The 18,223-nt window shown below is 45.0% G+C and overlaps 1 protein-coding gene across 1 annotated transcript in view; it reads right to left on the bottom strand.

Moving 5' to 3' along the window:
* Positions 1-2,141: 2,141 nt before the first annotated feature.
* Positions 2,142-18,223, bottom strand: part of LOC115155567 (uncharacterized) — a 76,372-nt gene continuing 60,290 nt past the window's right edge. The window contains exons 12-14 of the mRNA XM_029702286.1: positions 16,467-16,596; positions 7,425-7,633; positions 2,142-2,431 (exon numbers count right to left, since the gene is read on the bottom strand). Coding sequence (XP_029558146.1) covers positions 2,251-2,431; positions 7,425-7,633; positions 16,467-16,596 — 520 coding nt within the window. The 3' untranslated portion in view covers positions 2,142-2,250. The remainder of the gene's footprint in view (positions 2,432-7,424; positions 7,634-16,466; positions 16,597-18,223) is intronic.

Raw genomic sequence — 18,223 nt, 5'->3', positions numbered from 1 at the left:
CATTGAAAGATATAACGCTGTTGCAATCCACAAAGTTGAACAAAGTTTTTTTTTTTTCAATGAAATACAAAACCCTTCAGGTGCTCACATATCATATAGGTACACACTGCTATGAAGGTTACAGTACACACTACCATGAATGTACACAGGGTTACAGGTTACAGTACACACTACTATGAAGATACACAGGGTTACAGGTTACAGTACACACTACTATGAAGCTATACAGGGTTACAGTACACAATACAATGAAGCTGTACAGGGTTACAGGTTACAGTACACACTACTATGAAGCTATACAGGGTTACAGGTTACAGTACACACTACTATGAAGATACACAGGGTTACAGGTTACAGTACACACTACTATGAAGCTATACAGGGTTACAGGTTACAGTACACACTACTATGAAGCTGTACAGGGTTACAGGTTACAGGTTACAGTACACAATACTATGAAGCTGTACAGGGTTACAGGTTACAGGTTACAGTACACAATACTATAAAGCTGTACAGGGTTACAGGTTACAGTACACACTACTATGAAGCTATACAGGGTTACAGTGTACAGTACTGTACACACATGTTGTCACTTCCATCAGTTCCCTGAGTGGGGTGTGGAGGGATGGGTTCAGTCTCCAAGGTAGAGTGGATGGGTTCAGTCTCCTAGGTAGAGTGGATGGGTTCAGTCTCCTAGGTAGAGTGGATGGGTTCAGTCTCCTAGGTAAAGTGGATGATGGGTTCAGTCTCCTAGGTAGAGTGGATGATGGGTTCAGTCTCCTAGGTAGAGTGGATGATGGGTTCAGTCTCCTATGGTAGAGTGGATGATAGGTTCAGTCTCCTAGTTAGAGTGGACGATGGGTTCAGTCTCCTAAGTAGAGTGGACGATAGGTTCAGTCTCCTAGGTAGAGTGGATGGGTTCAGTTTCCTAGTTAGAGTGGATGGGCTCAGTTTCCTAGTTAGAGTGGATGGGTTCAGTCTCCTAGTTAGAGTGGATGGGTTCAGTCTCCTAGGTAGAGTGGATGGGTTCAGTCTCCTAGGTAGAGTGGATAGGTTCAGTCTCCTAGGTAGAGTGGATGGGTTCAGTTTCCTAGTTAGGGTGGATGGGTTCAGTTTCCTAGTTAGAGTGGATGGGTTCAGTCTCCTAGTTAGAGTGGATGGGTTCAGTCTCCTAGTTAGAGGATGGGGTCAGTCTCCTAGTTAGTGGATGGGGTCAGTCTCCTAGTTAGAGTGGATGATGGGTTCAGTCTCCTAGTTAGAGTGGATGATGGGTTCAGTCTCCTAGTTAGAGTGGATGGGCTCAGTCTCCTAATGTCCAGCATTATGGTTGTAGTGGTGTTGGTGGCTGCATTTTTCTCAGCCAATGTAGAGTGGATGGGCTCAATTTCCTGGTAGATGGGATCCGCCTGTTGTTGTATAGGATTTCCAAGTGTGGGATGTTTCCCTTGCTGCTCCACTGTGGGGGGACTGGGAGGAGGAGAGCTAGGGGGGGGTCGACTGGGATGGGGACCTGGAGGAGGAGAGCCTGGAGGGGTCTCCTGGGATGGGGACTGGGAGGAGGAGAGCTAGGAGGGGGTCTACTGGGACTGGGACTGAGATGAGAGCTAGGTGGGGGTCTACTGGGACTGGGACTGAGATGAGAGCTAGGAGGGGGTCTACTGGTACTGGGACTGAGATGAGAGCTAGGAGGGGGTCTGCTAGGACTGGGAGGAGGAGAGCTAGGAGGGGGTCTGCTAGGACTGGGAGGAGGAGAGCTAGGAGGGGGTCTGCTAGGACTGGGACTGAGATGAGAGCTAGGAGGGGGTCTGCTAGGACTGGGACTGAGATGAGAGCTAGGAGGGGGTCTGCTAGGACTGGGAGGAGGAGAGCTAGGAGGGGGTCTGCTAGGACTGGGAGGAGGAGAGCTAGGAGGGGGTCTGCTAGGACTGGGAGGAGGAGAGCTAGGAGGGGGTCTGCTAGGACTGGGAAGAGGAGAGCTAGGAGGGGGTTCTACTGGGATGGGGACAATCAGAGGTGGTGTGGATGGATTCAGCCTGGTGGTCAATGGGGTGGTCCAGTGGTGGATGCTGCTCCAGGGAGTAGGAGCTTGGGGTTTGACTAACAGGAGGGTGTCTTTTGGGAGGATGAGGAGCTGGGGGTGGGACTAACAGGAGGGGTCTTCTGGTTCTGGAAGGAGGACTTGTGGTTGGGACTAACAGGAGGGGGGTCTTCTGGGTCTGAGGCTGGAAGGAGGAGGTCTCCTCAGAACCACTATCTGAGCACTGGGTCCCAGGAGGAGGAGGTCTCCTCAGAACCACTATCTGAGCACTGGGTCCCAGGAGGAGGAGGTCTCCTCAGAACCACTATCTGAGCACTGGGTCCCAGGAGGAGTAGGGTGCTCAACTCATGTTCACTGTGGTCCACCACTGGTACCCCGTTTACCTCCACCAATCTAGAGGAGATGCACACATGCAGGTTAGGCCTTATACACAGATGGTACACAAACACTCCTTCTGCATCCAGTTTATTACAGTATTGCAATTTACTATCTGATATGACAACCTGTAACCACGAGCACCTGGCTCACCTTCACTGTCAGCAGCAGTGCCTAAACATTGTAATTTTAGTCATGGTCGAGAAAGTTTTTTAGTTATGGTTGGGACATGTTTTTTAGTTATGGTCGAGACATGTTTTTAGTCATGGTCGGGACAGGTTTTTAGTCATGACAGGTTTTTAGTCATGGTCGGGACAGGTTTTTAGTCATGGTCGGGACAGGTTTTTAGTCATGACAGGTTTTTAGTCACGGTCGGGACAGGTTTTAGTCATGACAGGTTTTTAGTCATGGTCGGGACAGGTTTTTAGTCATGACAGGTTTTTAGTCATGGTCGGGACAGGTTTTTAGTCATGACAGGTTTTTAGTCATGGTCGGGACATGTTTTTAGTCATGACAGTCTTTTAGTCATGGTCGGGACAGGTTTTTAGTCATGGTCGGGACAGGTTTTTAGTCATGGTTGGGACAGATTTCTAGTAATGGTATGGACAGGTTTTTAGTCATTGTCTTGACATGTTATTAGTTATGGTCAGGAGAGTTTTAAGTCATGACAGGTTTTTAGTCATGGTCGGGACAGGTTTTTAGTCATGGTCGGGACAGGTTTTTAGTCATGGTCGGGACAGGTTTTTAGTCATGGCAGGGACAGGTTTTTAGTCATGACAGGTTTTTAGTCATGGTCGGGACAGGTTTTTAGTCATGACAGGTTTTTAGTCATGGTCGGGACAGGTTTTTAGTCATGACAGATTTCTAGTAATGGTATGGACAGGTTTTTAGTCATTGTCTTGACATGTTATTAGTTATGGTCAGGAGAGTTTTAAGTCATGACAGGTTTTTAGTCATGGTCGGGACAGGTTTTTAGTCATGGTCGGGACAGGTTTTTAGTCATGGCAGGGACAGGTTTTTAGTCATGACAGGTTTTTAGTCATGGTCGGGACAGGTTTTTAGTCATGACAGGTTTTTAGTCATGGTCGGGACAGGTTTTTAGTCATGACAGATTTCTAGTAATGGTATGGACAGGTTTTTAGTCATTGTCTTGACATGTTATTAGTTATGGTCAGGAGAGTTTTAAGTCATGACAGGTTTTTATCATGGTCGGGACTGGTTTTTAGTCATGGCAGGGACAGGTTTTTAGTCGGGACATGTTTTTAGTCATAGTCAGGAGAGGTTTCTAGTCATGGATAGGACAGGTTTGTAGTCATGACAGGTCTTTAGTCATTGTCAGAACAGGTTTCTAGTCAGAAGATACAGTTGAAGTCGGAAGTTTACATACACTTAGGTTGAAGTCATTAAAACTCGTTTTTCAACCACTCCACAATTCTTTTGTTCACAAACTGTAGTTATGGCAAGTTGGTTAGGACATCTACTTTGTGCATGACACAAGTAATTTCTTCCAACAATTGTTTATACAGATTATTTCACTTATAATTCACTGTAACACAATTCCAGTGGGTCAGAAGTTTACATACACTAAGTTGAATGTGCCTTTAAACAGCTTGGAATATTCCAGAAAATGATGTCATAGCTTTAGAAGCTTCTTATAGGCTATTTGACATCATTTCAGTACCTGTGGATGTATTTCAAAGCCTACTTTCAAACTCAGTGCCTCTTTGCTTGACATCATTGGAAAATCAAAAGAAATCAGCCAAAACCTCAGAAGAAAAATTGTAGCTCCACAAATCTGGTTCATCCTTGGGAGCAATTTCCAAATGCCTGAAGGTACCACGTTCATCTGTACAAAAAATAGTACACAAGTATAAACACCATGGGACCACCCACCCATCATACCGCTCAGGAAGGACACGCATTATGTCTCCTAGAGATGAACGTACTTTGGTGCGAAAAGTGCAAATCAATCCCAGAACAGCAAAGGACCTTGTGAAGATGCTGGAGGAAACTGGTACAAAAGTATCTATATCCACAGTAAAACAAGTCCTATATTGACAGAAAGGAAGAAGCCACTGCTCCAAAACCCCCATAAAAAAGCCAGACCACGGTTTGCAACTGCACATGGGGACAAAGATCGTACTTAATGACCATCGTTATGTTTGGAGGAAAAAGAGGAAGGCTTGCAAACCAAAGAACACCATCCCAACCGTGAAGCACGGGGGTGGCAGCATCATGTTGTGGGGGTGCTTTGCTGCAGGAGGGACTGGTGCACTTCACAAAATAGATGGCATCATGAGGGAGGGAAATGTGGATATATTGAAGCAAAATCTCAGACAACAGTCAGGAGGTTAAAGCTTGATCGCAAATGGGTCTTCCAAATGGACAATGACCCCAAGCATACTTCCAAAGTTGTGGCAAAATGGCTTAAGGACAACAAAGTCAAGGTATTGGAGTGGCCATCACAAAGCCCTGACCTCAATACTATAGAAAATGTGTGGGCAGAAGGGAAATAGCGTGTGCGAGCAAGGAGGCCTACAAACCTGACTCAGTTACACCATGTCAGGCGGAATGGGCCAAAATTCACCCAACCTATTGTGGGAAGCTTGTGGAAGGCTACCCGAAACATTTGACCCAAGTTAAACAATTTAAAGGCAATGCTACCAAATACTAATTGAGTGTATGTAAACTTCTGACCTACTGGGAATGTGATGAAAAAAATAAAAGCTGAAATAAATAATTCTCTCTACTAAATAAAGTGGTGATCCTAACTGACCTAAGACAGGGAATTTTTACAAGGATTAAATGTCAGGAGTTGTGAAAAACTGAGTTTAAATGTATTTGGCTAAGGTGTATGTAAACTTCCGACTTCATCTGTAAAACAACAGGTAAGAGAGACTGGTTAGATTACTCTCACTTTCCAGCATGAAGTTAAGTTGATAGCCAAATCAATCCAAATCCCTCACCTCTGTAACTGGCACTGTTCTCTCATTCTCACTGCAGGTAACTGGCAAAACTCTAAATACAGGTATAGGCAGAACCTGCACCTACCCATCAATAGTAATTAGACATGGCACAAGAAATATCAAAAGACTTTGGTATTAAAACTAATTAAAGAGTCATGAAACATTAAAAACATCAGTTTAAACGCATAAATCCCAGGTCATGAAATATTCCTTTCGTTAACTTTTATTTATAGACTGTTTAAAAAAAATGAAAAGGAGGGGGGGGGGAACAAGTGAGGCTTTATATTTTTACACTGACTGTGAAAAGATAATTGGCAGAAAATGCTGTGCTCAGCGGGCCAAACATGCAGTAATGTTCAAAGACTTCTCTCGGCGTCTCTCTGTGGGCCTCTGTGGTTGTCTCTGTACTGTCTTGCAGGCTCCTGTCTCATAGTTACTCAGGGCAATCAGTTCAAAGTGAGAGAGCCGCTTCTCATGACGTCAGTCAGACAGCTAAAGGAGGTGTGTGTGTGTGTGTGTGTGTGTCACCCTAGTAATAAAACAATAGCCTAACTAATTGCATGACCGCGTGTTATTCTTGTTTTATCTTGTCCTTCACTCTGCTTAAACATTCCATAGTTCAGCTCTACGTTACATTGGTTTCCTGTTTTGGGCCCTGTCTGTCAGGGGTTTCCATAGTTACAGGGAGGAGGAAGGGGAAAGTAAGGCAGTGGAGGAAGATGAGATGTGAGATGCCAAACACTTCCCAACACTGCTCCCAAACTGGAAACTCTGATGTGGATCTCTGCCTTGTTAAATACAGAGCAAAACAGTGTGCATGTCTTTACAATAATGGCGGTGCTCAGTTGCAACATTACAAAAGTGTTTCATGATTTGGGATACAGCTGGGTTGGTTGGGGGTCAATTTCATTTGGAATTGAAATTTCACTTCAATTCTTGTATTGACAGAATTGAAAGGGAATTGACCCCATTGACTCTAACCCTGGCGTATCAAATACTGTATACCGGGGCTCTTCAGCTCCGGTCCTGGAGACCAAAACACTTCCAGGACCAGAGCTGAAGAGTCCTGATCTATACAGTCCATCCCTATGTTGGCATCTACGGTGTCCTGCTCTGTACAATCCATCCCTATTTTGGCTTCTACGGTGTCCTGCTCTGTACAATCCATCCCTATGTTGGCATCTACAGTGTCCTGCTCTGTACAATCCATCCCTATGTTGGCATCTACGGTGTCCTGCTCTGTACAATCCATCCCTATGTTGGCATCTACGGTGTCCTGCTCTGTACAATCCCATCCCTATGTTGGCATCTAAGGTGTCCTGCTCTGTACAATCCATCCCTATGTTGGCATCTAAGGTGTCCTGCTCTGTACAATCCATCCCTATTTTGGCATCTACGGTGTCCTGCTCTGTACAATCCATCCCTATGTTGGCTTCTACGGTGTCCTGCTCTGTACAATCCATCCCTATGTTGGCATCTACAGTGTCCTGCTCTGTACAATCCATCCCTATGTTGGCATCTACGGTGTCCTGCTCTGTACAATCCATCCCTATGTTGGCATCTACGGTGTCCTGCTCTGTACAATCCCATCCCTATGTTGGCATCTAAGGTGTCCTGCTCTGTACAATCCCATCCCTATGTTGGCATCTAAGGTGTCCTGCTCTGTACAATCCATCCCTATGTTGGCATCTACGGTGTCCTGCTCTGTACAGTCCATCCCTATGTTTGCTTCTACGGTGTCCTGCTCTGTTCAATCCATCCCTATGTTGGCTTCTATGGTGTCCTGCTCTGTACAATCCATCCCTATGTTGGCATCTAAGGTGTCCTGCTCTGTACAATCCCATTGCTATGTTGGCTTCTACGGTGTCCTGTTTAGTATATTTACCTGTTAGTGTACGGTACAGGATAATACAGGGTATTTACAATTGGCTCATTCGTCCCCCCTCCTCTCCCCTGTAACTATTCCCCAGGTCGTTGTTGTAAACGAGAATGTGTTTTCAGTCAACTTACCTGGTAAATTAATGGTAAATTAAATAAAAATGTACCTGTCCTCCAGACAAAGGGGTGAATGTGAGTTGTCCACCTGTATCACCACCAGTCCTCTGTCCTTTGAGAGTTTGAAGGTGAATCTATACCGCCCATCTTCCCCACGGCTCTCCTGGACAACCAGTAGCATGGCTGGACACTGGGGAGTGACCAGTTGGCCCAAGGTAGAACACTTCCTCTGGTGAGACTGGGACTGGAGGGATCTCTCCTGGAAATACAGAACACGGGCGGACAGACAGGCGGAAAGACAGGCGGACAGGGAGATGGGTCGGAAAGACAGACAGGCAGCCGGACAGATGCACGTAAACTCAGGTGTCTGTATTCTGTCTCTAAATGTTGTCTATCACTAGCAGCACCATATCACCAGGTAACATTCTGGGTGTGTTGTCTATCACTAGCAGCACCATATCACCAGGTAACATTCTGAGTATGTTGTCTAGCAGCACCATATCACCAGGTAACATTCTGGGTATGTTGTCTATCAGCACCATATCACCAGGTAACATTCCGGGTGTGTTGTCTATCAGCACCATATCACCAGGTAACATTCTGGGTGTGTTGTCTATCAGCACCATATCATCAGGTAACATTCTGAGTATGTTGTCTATCACTAGCAGCACCATATCACCAGGTAACATTCTGGGTATGTTGTCTATCAGCACCATAACACAAGGTAACATTCCGGGTGTGTTGTCTATCAGCACCATATCACCAGGTAACATCCTGTGTGTGTTGTCTATCAGCACCATATCACCAGGTAACATTCTGGGTGTGTTGTCCATCACTAGCAGCACCATATCACCAGGTAATATTCTGGGTATGTTGTCTATCAGCACCATATCACAAGGTAACATTCTGGGTATGTTGTCTATCAGCACCATATCACCAGGTAACATCCTGAGTGTGTTGTCTATCAGCACCATATCATCAGGTAACATTCTGAGTATGTTGTCTATCACTAGCAGCACCATATCACCAGGTAACATTCTGAGTATGTTGTCTATCACTAGCAGCACCATATCACCAGGTAATATTCTGGGTATGTTGTCTATCAGCACCATATCACCAGGTAACATTCTGGGTGTGTTGTCCATCACTAGCAGCACCATATCACCAGGTAATATTCTGGGTATGTTGTCTATCAGCACCATATCACAAGGTAACATTCTGGGTATGTTGTCTATCAGCACCATATCACCAGGTAACATTCCGGGTGTGTTGTCTATCAGCACCATATCACCAGGTAACATTCTGGGTGTGTTGTCTATCAGCACCATATCACCAGGTAACATTCTGGGTATGTTGTCTAGCAGCACCATATCACCAGGTAACATTCTGGGTATGTTGTCTATCAGCACCATATCACCAGGTAACATTCTGGGTATGTTGTCTATCAGCACCATATCACCAGGTAACATTCTGGGTGTGTTGTCTATCAGCACCATATCACCAGGTAACATTCTGAGTATGTTGTCTAGCAGCACCATATCACCAGGTAACATTCTGGGTATGTTGTCTATCAGCACCATATCACCAGGTAACATTCTGGGTGTGTTGTCCATCACTAGCAGCACCATATCACCAGGTAATATTCTGGGTATGTTGTCTATCAGCACCATATCACAAGGTAACATTCTGGGTATGTTGTCTATCAGCACCATATCACCAGGTAACATTCCGGGTGTGTTGTCTATCAGCACCATATCACCAGGTAACATTCTGGGTGTGTTGTCTATCAGCACCATATCACCAGGTAACATTCTGGGTATGTTGTCTAGCAGCACCATATCACCAGGTAACATTCTGGGTATGTTGTCTATCAGCACCATATCACCAGGTAACATTCTGGGTATGTTGTCTATCAGCACCATATCACCAGGTAACATTCTGGGTGTGTTGTCTATCAGCACCATATCACCAGGTAACATTCTGAGTATGTTGTCTAGCAGCACCGTATCACCAGGTAACATTCTGGGTATGTTGTCTAGCAGCACCATATCACCAGGTCACATTCTGGGTGTGTTGTCTATCACTAGCAGCACCATATCACCAGGTAACATTCTGAGTATGTTGTCTAGCAGCACCATATCACCAGGTAACATTCTGGGTATGTTGTCTATCAGCACCATATCACCAGGTAACATTCTGGGTGTGTTGTCCATCACTAGCAGCACCATATCACCAGGTAACATTCTGGGTATGTTGTCTATCAGCACCATATCACCAGGTAACATTCTGGGTGTGTTGTCTATCAGCACCATATCACCAGGTAACATCCTGGGTGTGTTGTCCATCACTAGCAGCACCATATCACCAGGTAACATTCTGGGTGTGTTGTCTATCAGCACCATATCACCAGGTAACATTCTGGGTGTGTTGTCTATCAGCACCATATCACCAGGTAACATTCTGGGTGTGTCGTCTATCAGCACCATATCACAAGGTAACATTCCGGGTGTGTTGTCTATCAGCACCATATCACCAGGTAACATTCTGGGTATGTTGTCTAGCAGCACCATATCACCAGGTAACATCCTGAGTATGTTGTCTATCACTAACAGCACCATATCACCAGGTAACATTCTGAGTATGTTGTCTATCACTAGCAGCACCATATCACCAGGTAACATTCTGGGTATGTTGTCAAGCAGCACCATATCACCAGGTAACATTCTGTGTATGTTCTCTATCACTATCAGTATGTGTAAATGTACTTGGTGAATAAAGGTGATTCTGAATGAAGAGCAGCAGCCCATTTCTGGAAGCCTATTTTTTTGACATGACAGACAACCTCCTATCTTTATCCACAGCTTTTTATCTCTGGTGATACATCAAATGTGTACAACAGACAACGCTAGCAGGTAACACAATCCTCTCATTATCAATGTAAATGACCTGTGTTGCCAGGGCAATACTCTGAGATATACTGTATGTCCTTCATTCATTCATTCATTCATTCATTCATTCATTCATTCATTCATTCATTCATTCATAGCTCTTTGTTTCCACTAAATAAATACTGTAGTTTCACTTTCATCATGACTAAATACAAGGCTCTTTCATCGTGACTAAATACAAGGCTCTTTCATCGTGACTAAATACAAGGCTCTTTCACCATGACTAAATACAAGGCTCTTTCATCGTGACTAAATACAAGGCTCTTTCATCACGACTAAATACAAGGCTCTTTCATCACAACTAAATACAAGGCTCTTTCATCATGACTAAATACAAGGCTCTTTCATCGTGACTAAATACAAGGCTCTTTCATCGTGACTAAATACAAGGCTCTTTCATCGTGACTAAATACAAGGCTCTTTCATCATGACTAAATACAAGGCTCTTTCATCACGACTAAATACAAGGCTCTTTCATAACGACTAAATACAAGGCTCTTTCATCATGACTAAACACAAGGCTCTTTCATCATGACTAAACAAACATCAGATGTGGGCATCAAAATGTTGAATGAATGAACAACCTCATTTCATGGTCTGCTGTCTTGAATGACAAACACATTCTTCAATCCCTTCTATCTCATTGTCCCTTCAGTCCTCTCTTTTTCATTGTCCCTTCAGTCCTCTCTTTCTCATTGTCCCTTCTGTCCTCTCTCTCACACACACACACACAAACCACATTTTCCCCCCTTCCCCAACACACTTGTAGATATTAGACTATAACTGCGCCTTCCTGTTTTATACTGATGCTAAACTGTTTATTCTATTCTACTGAGTCATTTACTTTATGTTTGTATTCTATTCTTATCTTTGATCATGTCTTATTGTTGTTGCATTGTAGAGAAGGAACTTCAAGTAAGCACACACACACACACACACACACACACACACACAGATGTGTAGAGCTGTGACACCCGAGAGCCTGTGACCGTAGCAACAATGGGATGCTGGTGACAAAAGCCACTGGAGGGACAGGAAGGAGAGAGGGAGAGAGGAGAAAGAAAAGAGAGGGACAGAGGAGGGAGAGAGAGAGAGAGAGGAGGTAGGGAGAGAAGGGGAGAGAGGGGGAGAGAGAGGAGGGAGAGAAGGAGAGAGGTGAGAGGAGAGAGAGAGGAGGAAGAGAGGAGCGAGAGGAGAGAGAAAAGAGAGGGACAGAGGAGGGAGAGAGAGAGGAGAGGGGGAGAGAGAGAGAGGTGAGGGGGAGAGCGAGAGAGGAGGGAGCGAGAGGTGAGGGGGAGAGCGAGAGAGGAGGGAGCGAGAGAGGAGGAGGAGCGAGAGAGGAGGAGGAGAGAGAGGAGGGAGAGATAGAGGAGGGAGAGAGAGAGAGGAGGGACAGAGATTGGAGGGAGAGAGAGAGGGAGAAGACAGAGAGAGAGAGAGAGAGAGAGGACTAGGTGTGTAAAGCTCTCATCCCCAGAGGAGTCAGAGAACCTTCTTCTCTCTTGTCTTTTTCTTTTTAATGTTCTGTTATCCTGGTGGAGGAGCAGCTAACGAAGTGCTATGAAAGGACACACAAGGCTCTCTCTTTGAACAGAGGCCCTGTGTCATGTTACTGTGGCCCCAGGGGTTTTAGGGCCCATACCAAGGCCTAGTCTCTTTCAGAGCAGCAAAGCCTTTTTAGGTGGTGAGTTGGTGGGAAAAGCGGCCAAGCTAATGTTTATCATATGACCTAATCAGAGACAGGGTCAGGTTCACAGACCGGAGGGTGGGGTGGGGGTGGGGGGGCAGCCTGGGAACTAATAGATTCAGGTGTGTGTGTGTGTGTGTGTGTGTGTTTGATTAGCTCTCTCTTGTCTCTCTGGCTGCGGCTGTGGATAACAGACAATAAGGAACTATTTCATCAACTTGAGAGTACCAGTCTAAGGGGTGCAATCTGGATCAATACAACTGGAGAGTACTGGGGGGGGGGGGTGGAAGGAAGCAATCTGGATCAATACAACTGGAGTACCAGGGGGGTGGAAGGAAGCAATCTGGATCAATACAACTGGAGTACCAGGGGGGTGGAAGGAAGCAATCTGGATCAATACAACTGGAGAGTACCAGGCGGGTGGAAAGAAGCAATCTGGATCAATACAACTGGAGAGTACCAGGCGGGTGGAAAGAAGCAATCTGGATCAATACAACTGGAGAGTACCAGGGGGGTGGAAGGAAGGCGCAGGAAAGTCAGGCTACAGGGGTAGAGCGGACGGAAAGTAGGCGAAATGTAAGGAGAGTCGAGGGAAGGAGGGAAGAAACAACAAATGCCGGAAACTATTTGAAAAGATCTGTGTGATTTGAGCTTTAGACAGGCAATATAAGGGAGGGGGTGAAAGAATGACCCTCCCTTCCCCCTCTCTTCCCTCTGTCTCTATTTCCATCTCTCCAATATCTAATTTCTTTGAACCTGGATTGATTGTGGGACAGCTGTGCTACCTCTCCTTCCTGTGGTTAGTCAGGCTACAGAGCTGAGTAGGGTGTCTGAGGTTAGGTTAGTCAGGCTACAGAGCTGAGTAGGGTGTCTGAGATTAGGTTAGTCAGGCTACAGAGCTGAGTAGGGTGTCTGAGATTAGGTTAGTCAGGCTACAGAGCTGAGTATGGTGTCTGAGATTAGGTTAGTCAGGCTACACAGAGACAGACAGACAGAGATACTCCTTTTCCACAACTTATTCCACATTTTGATACGTTACAGCCTTATTCTAAAATGGATTAAATAAAAAATGTTCCTCATCAAACTACACACAATACCCCATAATGACACAGCGAAAACAGGTTCAGATATTTTTGGAACTTTATTTTTTTTAAAGACAGAAATACATTATTTGCATATGAATTCAGACCTTTTGCTTTGAGACTCCAAATTGAGATCAGGTGCATCCTGTTTCCATCAATCATCCTTGAGATGTTTCTACAACTTGACTGGAGTCCACCTGTTGTCAATTCAGTTGATTGGACATGATGTGGAAAGGAACACACCTGTTTATAAAAGGTACCACAGTAGACAGTGCATGTCAAAGAAAAAACCAAGCCATGAGGTTGAAGGAATTGTCCGTAGAGCTCCGAGACAGGATTGTATTGAGGCACAAATCTTTGGATGGGTACCAAAAAATGTCTGCACCATTGAAGGTCCCCAAGAACATAGTGGCCTCCATAATTCTTAAATGGGAGAAGTTTGGAACCACCCAGACTCTTCCTAGAGCTGGCCGCCCGGCCAAACTGAGCAATCGGGGGAGAAGGGCCTTAGTCAGGGAGGTGACCAAGAACCCGATGGTCACTCTGACAGAGCTCCAGAGTTCCTCTTTTGAGCTGGGAGAACCTTCCAGAAGGACAACCATCTCTGCTGCACTCCACCAATCAGGCCTTTATGGTAGAGTGGCCAGACGGAAGCCACTCCTCAGTAAAAGGCACATGACATCCCGCTTGGAGTTTGCCAAACATCACCTAAAGACTCTCAGACCATGAGAAACAAGATTCTCTGGTCTGATGAAACCAATATTTAACTATTTGGCCTGAATGCCAAGTGTCAAGTAAGGAGGAAACCAGGCACCATCCCTACGGTGAAGAATGGTGGTGGCAGCATCGTGCTGTGGGGATGTTTTTCAGCAGCAGGAAATGGGAGACTAGTCAGGATCGGGGGAAAGATCAACATAGCAAAGAACAAAGAGATCCTTAATAAAAACCTGCTCCAGAGCGCTCAGGACCTCAAACTGGGGTGAAGATTTACCTTCCAAAAGGACATCAAACCTAAGCACACAGCCAAGACAATTCAGAAGAGGCTTCAGGACAAGTCTCAGAATATCCTTGAGTGGCCCAGTTTAAGGCCAGACTTTAAACATATCTAACATCTCTGGAGACGCTTCCCTTCTAACCTGACAGAGCTTGAAAGAATTGGCAGAGAAGAATGGGAGAAACTCCCCAAATACAGGTGTGCCAAGCTTGTAGCGTCATACCCAACAAAGTACTGAGTAAAGGTTTGAGTACTTATTTTAAAACCTCTTAATAAGGATCGTACCCATTTTTCAATTTCAGCCTAAAATGACATACCCAAATCTAACTGCCTTTAGTTCAGGACCTGAAGCAAGCATATGTATATTCTTGATACTATTTGAAAGGAAACACTTTGAAGTTTGTGGAAATGTGAAATTAATGTAGGAGAATATAACACATTAGATATGTTAAAAGATAATACAAACAAATGCATGCGTTTTATTTTTATTTACTTTCAGATAGGAGTCTAGGTGTAATTTAGATTTTGGCCACCAGGTGGCATCAGTGTGTGTGCAAAGTTTCAGACTGATCCAGTGAAGAATTACATCACAGCACAATATTTTGTATCAAGTCTGCCAGGAGTTTGTCCAATGTGCCGAATTTGACATTTGATACATTTAAGTACATAACTATAGAGAACATACAAAAATGATATGGTAATAAAAAATGTATGTTTACACACTCCCAGGAGTGTCATACATGATCGATCATTAAATTATACATTAACTTTCACACATATAGATGAATGGGCTATGTGGGTTTGGCGCCAGAAACAGCAGTGGGGTAAAACTGTAGACACCAGTTCCTACATTTGAACATAAAAATGGATTATATCAAACAAAACAATGCTACATTTTATCTCTGGGACACCCAGGATGACAAATCAGAGCAAGATTACTGAATGTAAGTACGTTATTTACCTTCAGAGGTGAATGTATCAAACGAGTTGCCGTGACAAAAGTTTGTTGTTGTGCACTCTCCTCAAAGAATAGAATGGTATTTTTTCACTGTAAAAGCTACTGTTAATTGGACACCGCAGTTAGATTAAGAATAATTTAAGTTTTCTGCCCATATAAGACCTGTCTATGTCTAGGAAAGTTGGCTGTTGTATACAACGTCATTCTAGTCACATTAGCGTATGTTAGCAACAACCGTCCCAATTTAGGGAAACCCATCCCGTAGAGGTTAATGTGATGTTTTTTACATATTTAATTATACATTTGCATAAACAGTTACACAAATCTGTTTATGCTTTGTCATTGTGGGGTATTGTGTATAGATTAATGAGGGGGGGTGTCTCCTGTCTCCTGTCTAGCTACCAAGGGATTTACCACGGCTCATCTAGACTTCTGGAATGTCTCCTGTCTAGCTATCAAGGGATTTACCCTGGCTCATCTAGACAAACACACTGAAATTGAAAAAAATGAAAATGTCTAGGCCAGCTAAATAAATGGTTAGGGTTAGGCCAGCTAATGAAATGGTTAGGGTTAGGGTTAGGCCAGCTAAATAAATGGTTAGGGTTAGGCCAGCTAATGAAATGGTTAGGGTTAGGGTTAGGCCAGCTAAATAAATGGTTAGGGTTAGGCCAGCTAATCAAATGGTTAGGGTTAGGCCAGCTAAAGAAAGGGAAACCAGAGCCAGAGTAAGAGGGTGACGCAGAGCATTATGGGATATATTATGCTCTGTTTTTCAAGGGGCTTGTGCTGTGTTTCTGTGGAGGTATCCTGTCTGGCTCTCATGTCTGTGGAGAGGCCTTAGAGTTTCACCTACGACCCCAACCTGCTAAATGGCAGCCAACGCTCCGAGGCATTCATACGCCCTAGTCGGGGGGTTGTCGGGGGGAAAGGGGGACGTTGGGTGAGGGTTGAGACGGAGGGGAAGGGGGAGGGTGGGGCAGAGAAGGTGGGGTCGAGAGGCAGGGCGTTGAATGGTGGAATTTAGTGGACTTCCACTCTTAGAAAATAAAATGCTATCTAGAAACTAATTCTTCAAGTGTTCTACGTTTCTTTCGCCTATACCTTATCTTGGTTGTCCTGCAGTGCAGTCTGGCGGTGTGCTATGGTTAGATGTCAGGGGTTAGGACTAACTTGTCTTGGTTGTCCTGCAGTGCAGACGGGTGGTGTGCTATGGTTAGATGTCAGGGGTTAGGACTAACTTGTCTTGGTTGTCCTGCAGTGCAGACTGGTGGTGTGCTATGGTTAGATGTCAGGGGTTAGGACTAACTTGACTTGGTTGTCCTGCAGTGCTGCCTGTCGATGAGCTAGCTGTCTCTTGAGGTGAACCAGGTAGGTTCAAGGTTGGGTTAACACAGTAACAAACAGGTAAAGTAGGTAAATGTACCTTGTCTTGGCTGTCCTGAAGTGCTTGCTGTAGATGGGCTACCTGTCGATTGAGGTGCACCAGAGAGATTTCTTCTTTAAACACTTGACAGTTCAGTTTCATCTTATCCAGAAGACGAACCTCTGATCGCCTGTAAGGTAAAGATTACATAAACTCAGCAAAAAAAGAAACGTCCTCTCACTGTCAACTGCATTTATTTTCAGCAAACTTAACATGTGTAAATATTTGTATGAACATAGAAAGATTCAACAACTGATACATAAACTGAACAAGTTCCACAGACATGTGACTAACAGAAATTGAATAATGTGTCCCTTAACAAAGTAACACTCAGTATCTGGTGTGGCCACCAGCTGCATTAAGTACTGCAGTGCATCTACTCCTCATGGACTGTGCCAGATTTGCTAGTTCTTGCTGTGAGATGTTACTCCACTCTTCCACCAAGGCACCTGCAAGTTCCTGGACATTTCTGGGAGGAATGGCCCTAGCTCTCACCCTCCGATCCAACAGGTCCCAGACGTGCTCAATGGGATTGAGATCCGGGCTCTTCGCTGGCCATGGCAGAACACTGACATTCCTGTTTTGCAGGAAATCATGCACAGAACGAGCAGTATGGCTGTTGGCATTGTCATGCTGGAGGGTCATGTCAGGATGAGCCTGCAGGAAGGGTACCTTCCCTGTAATGCACAGCGTTGAGATTGCCTGGAATGACAACAAGCTCAGTCCGATGATGCTGTGACACACCGCCCCAGACCATGACGGACCCTCCACCTCCAAATCGATCCCAGAGTACAGGCCTTGGTGTAACGCTCATTCCTTCAACAATAAATGCGAATCCGACCATCACCCCTGGTGAGAAAATACCACGACTCATCAGTGAAGAGCTCTTTTTGCCAGTCCTGTCTTGTCCAGCGACGGTGGATTTGTGCCCATAGGCGACGTTGTTGCCAATGATGTCTGATGAGGACCTGCCTTACAACAGGCCTACAAGCCGTCAGTCCAGCCTCTCTCAGCCTATTGCGGACAGTCTGAGCACTGATGGAGGGATTGTGCTTTCTTGGTGTAACTCGGGCAGTTGTTGTTGCCATCCTGTACCTGTCCCGCAGGTGTGATGCTCAGATGTACCAATCCTCTGCAGGTGTTGTTACACGTGGTCTTCTACTGCGAGGATGATCAGCTGTCTGTCCTTTCTCCCTGTATCACTGTCTTAGGCGTCTCACAGTATGGACATTGCAATTTATTGCCCTGGCCACATCTGTAGTCCTCATGCCTCCTTGCAGCATGCCTAAGGCACATTCATGCAGATGAGCAGGGACCCTGGGCATCTTTCTTTTGGCGTTTTTCAGAGTCAGTAGAAAGGCCTCTTTAGTGTCCTAAGTTTTCATAACTGTGACCTTAATTGCCTACCGTCTGTAAGCTGTTAGTGTCTTAACGACCGTTCCAAAGGTGCATGTTCATTAAGGTGCATGTTCATTAATTGTTTATGGTTCACTGAACAAGCATGGGAAACAGTGTTCAAACCCTTTACAATGAGGATCTGTGAAGTTATTTGGATTTTTATGAATTATCTTTGAAAGACAGGGTTCTGAAAAAGTGACGTTTCTTTTTTTGCTGAGTTTATTATATTCCTTGGGACGGCAGGTAGCGTAACGGTTAGAGCATTGGGCCAGTAACCGAAAGGTTGCTAGATTGAATCCCTGAGCTGACAAGCTAAAAATCTGTTGATTTGCCGCTGAACAAGGTTGTTCCTAGGCTGT

This window comes from Salmo trutta, chromosome 2 (genome assembly GCF_901001165.1).
Source record: "Salmo trutta chromosome 2, fSalTru1.1, whole genome shotgun sequence".
Lineage (NCBI taxonomy): Eukaryota > Metazoa > Chordata > Actinopteri > Salmoniformes > Salmonidae > Salmo > Salmo trutta.
Note: the sequence above shows the minus strand (reverse complement) of the source record. Positions and strands in the feature narration are given on the sequence as shown.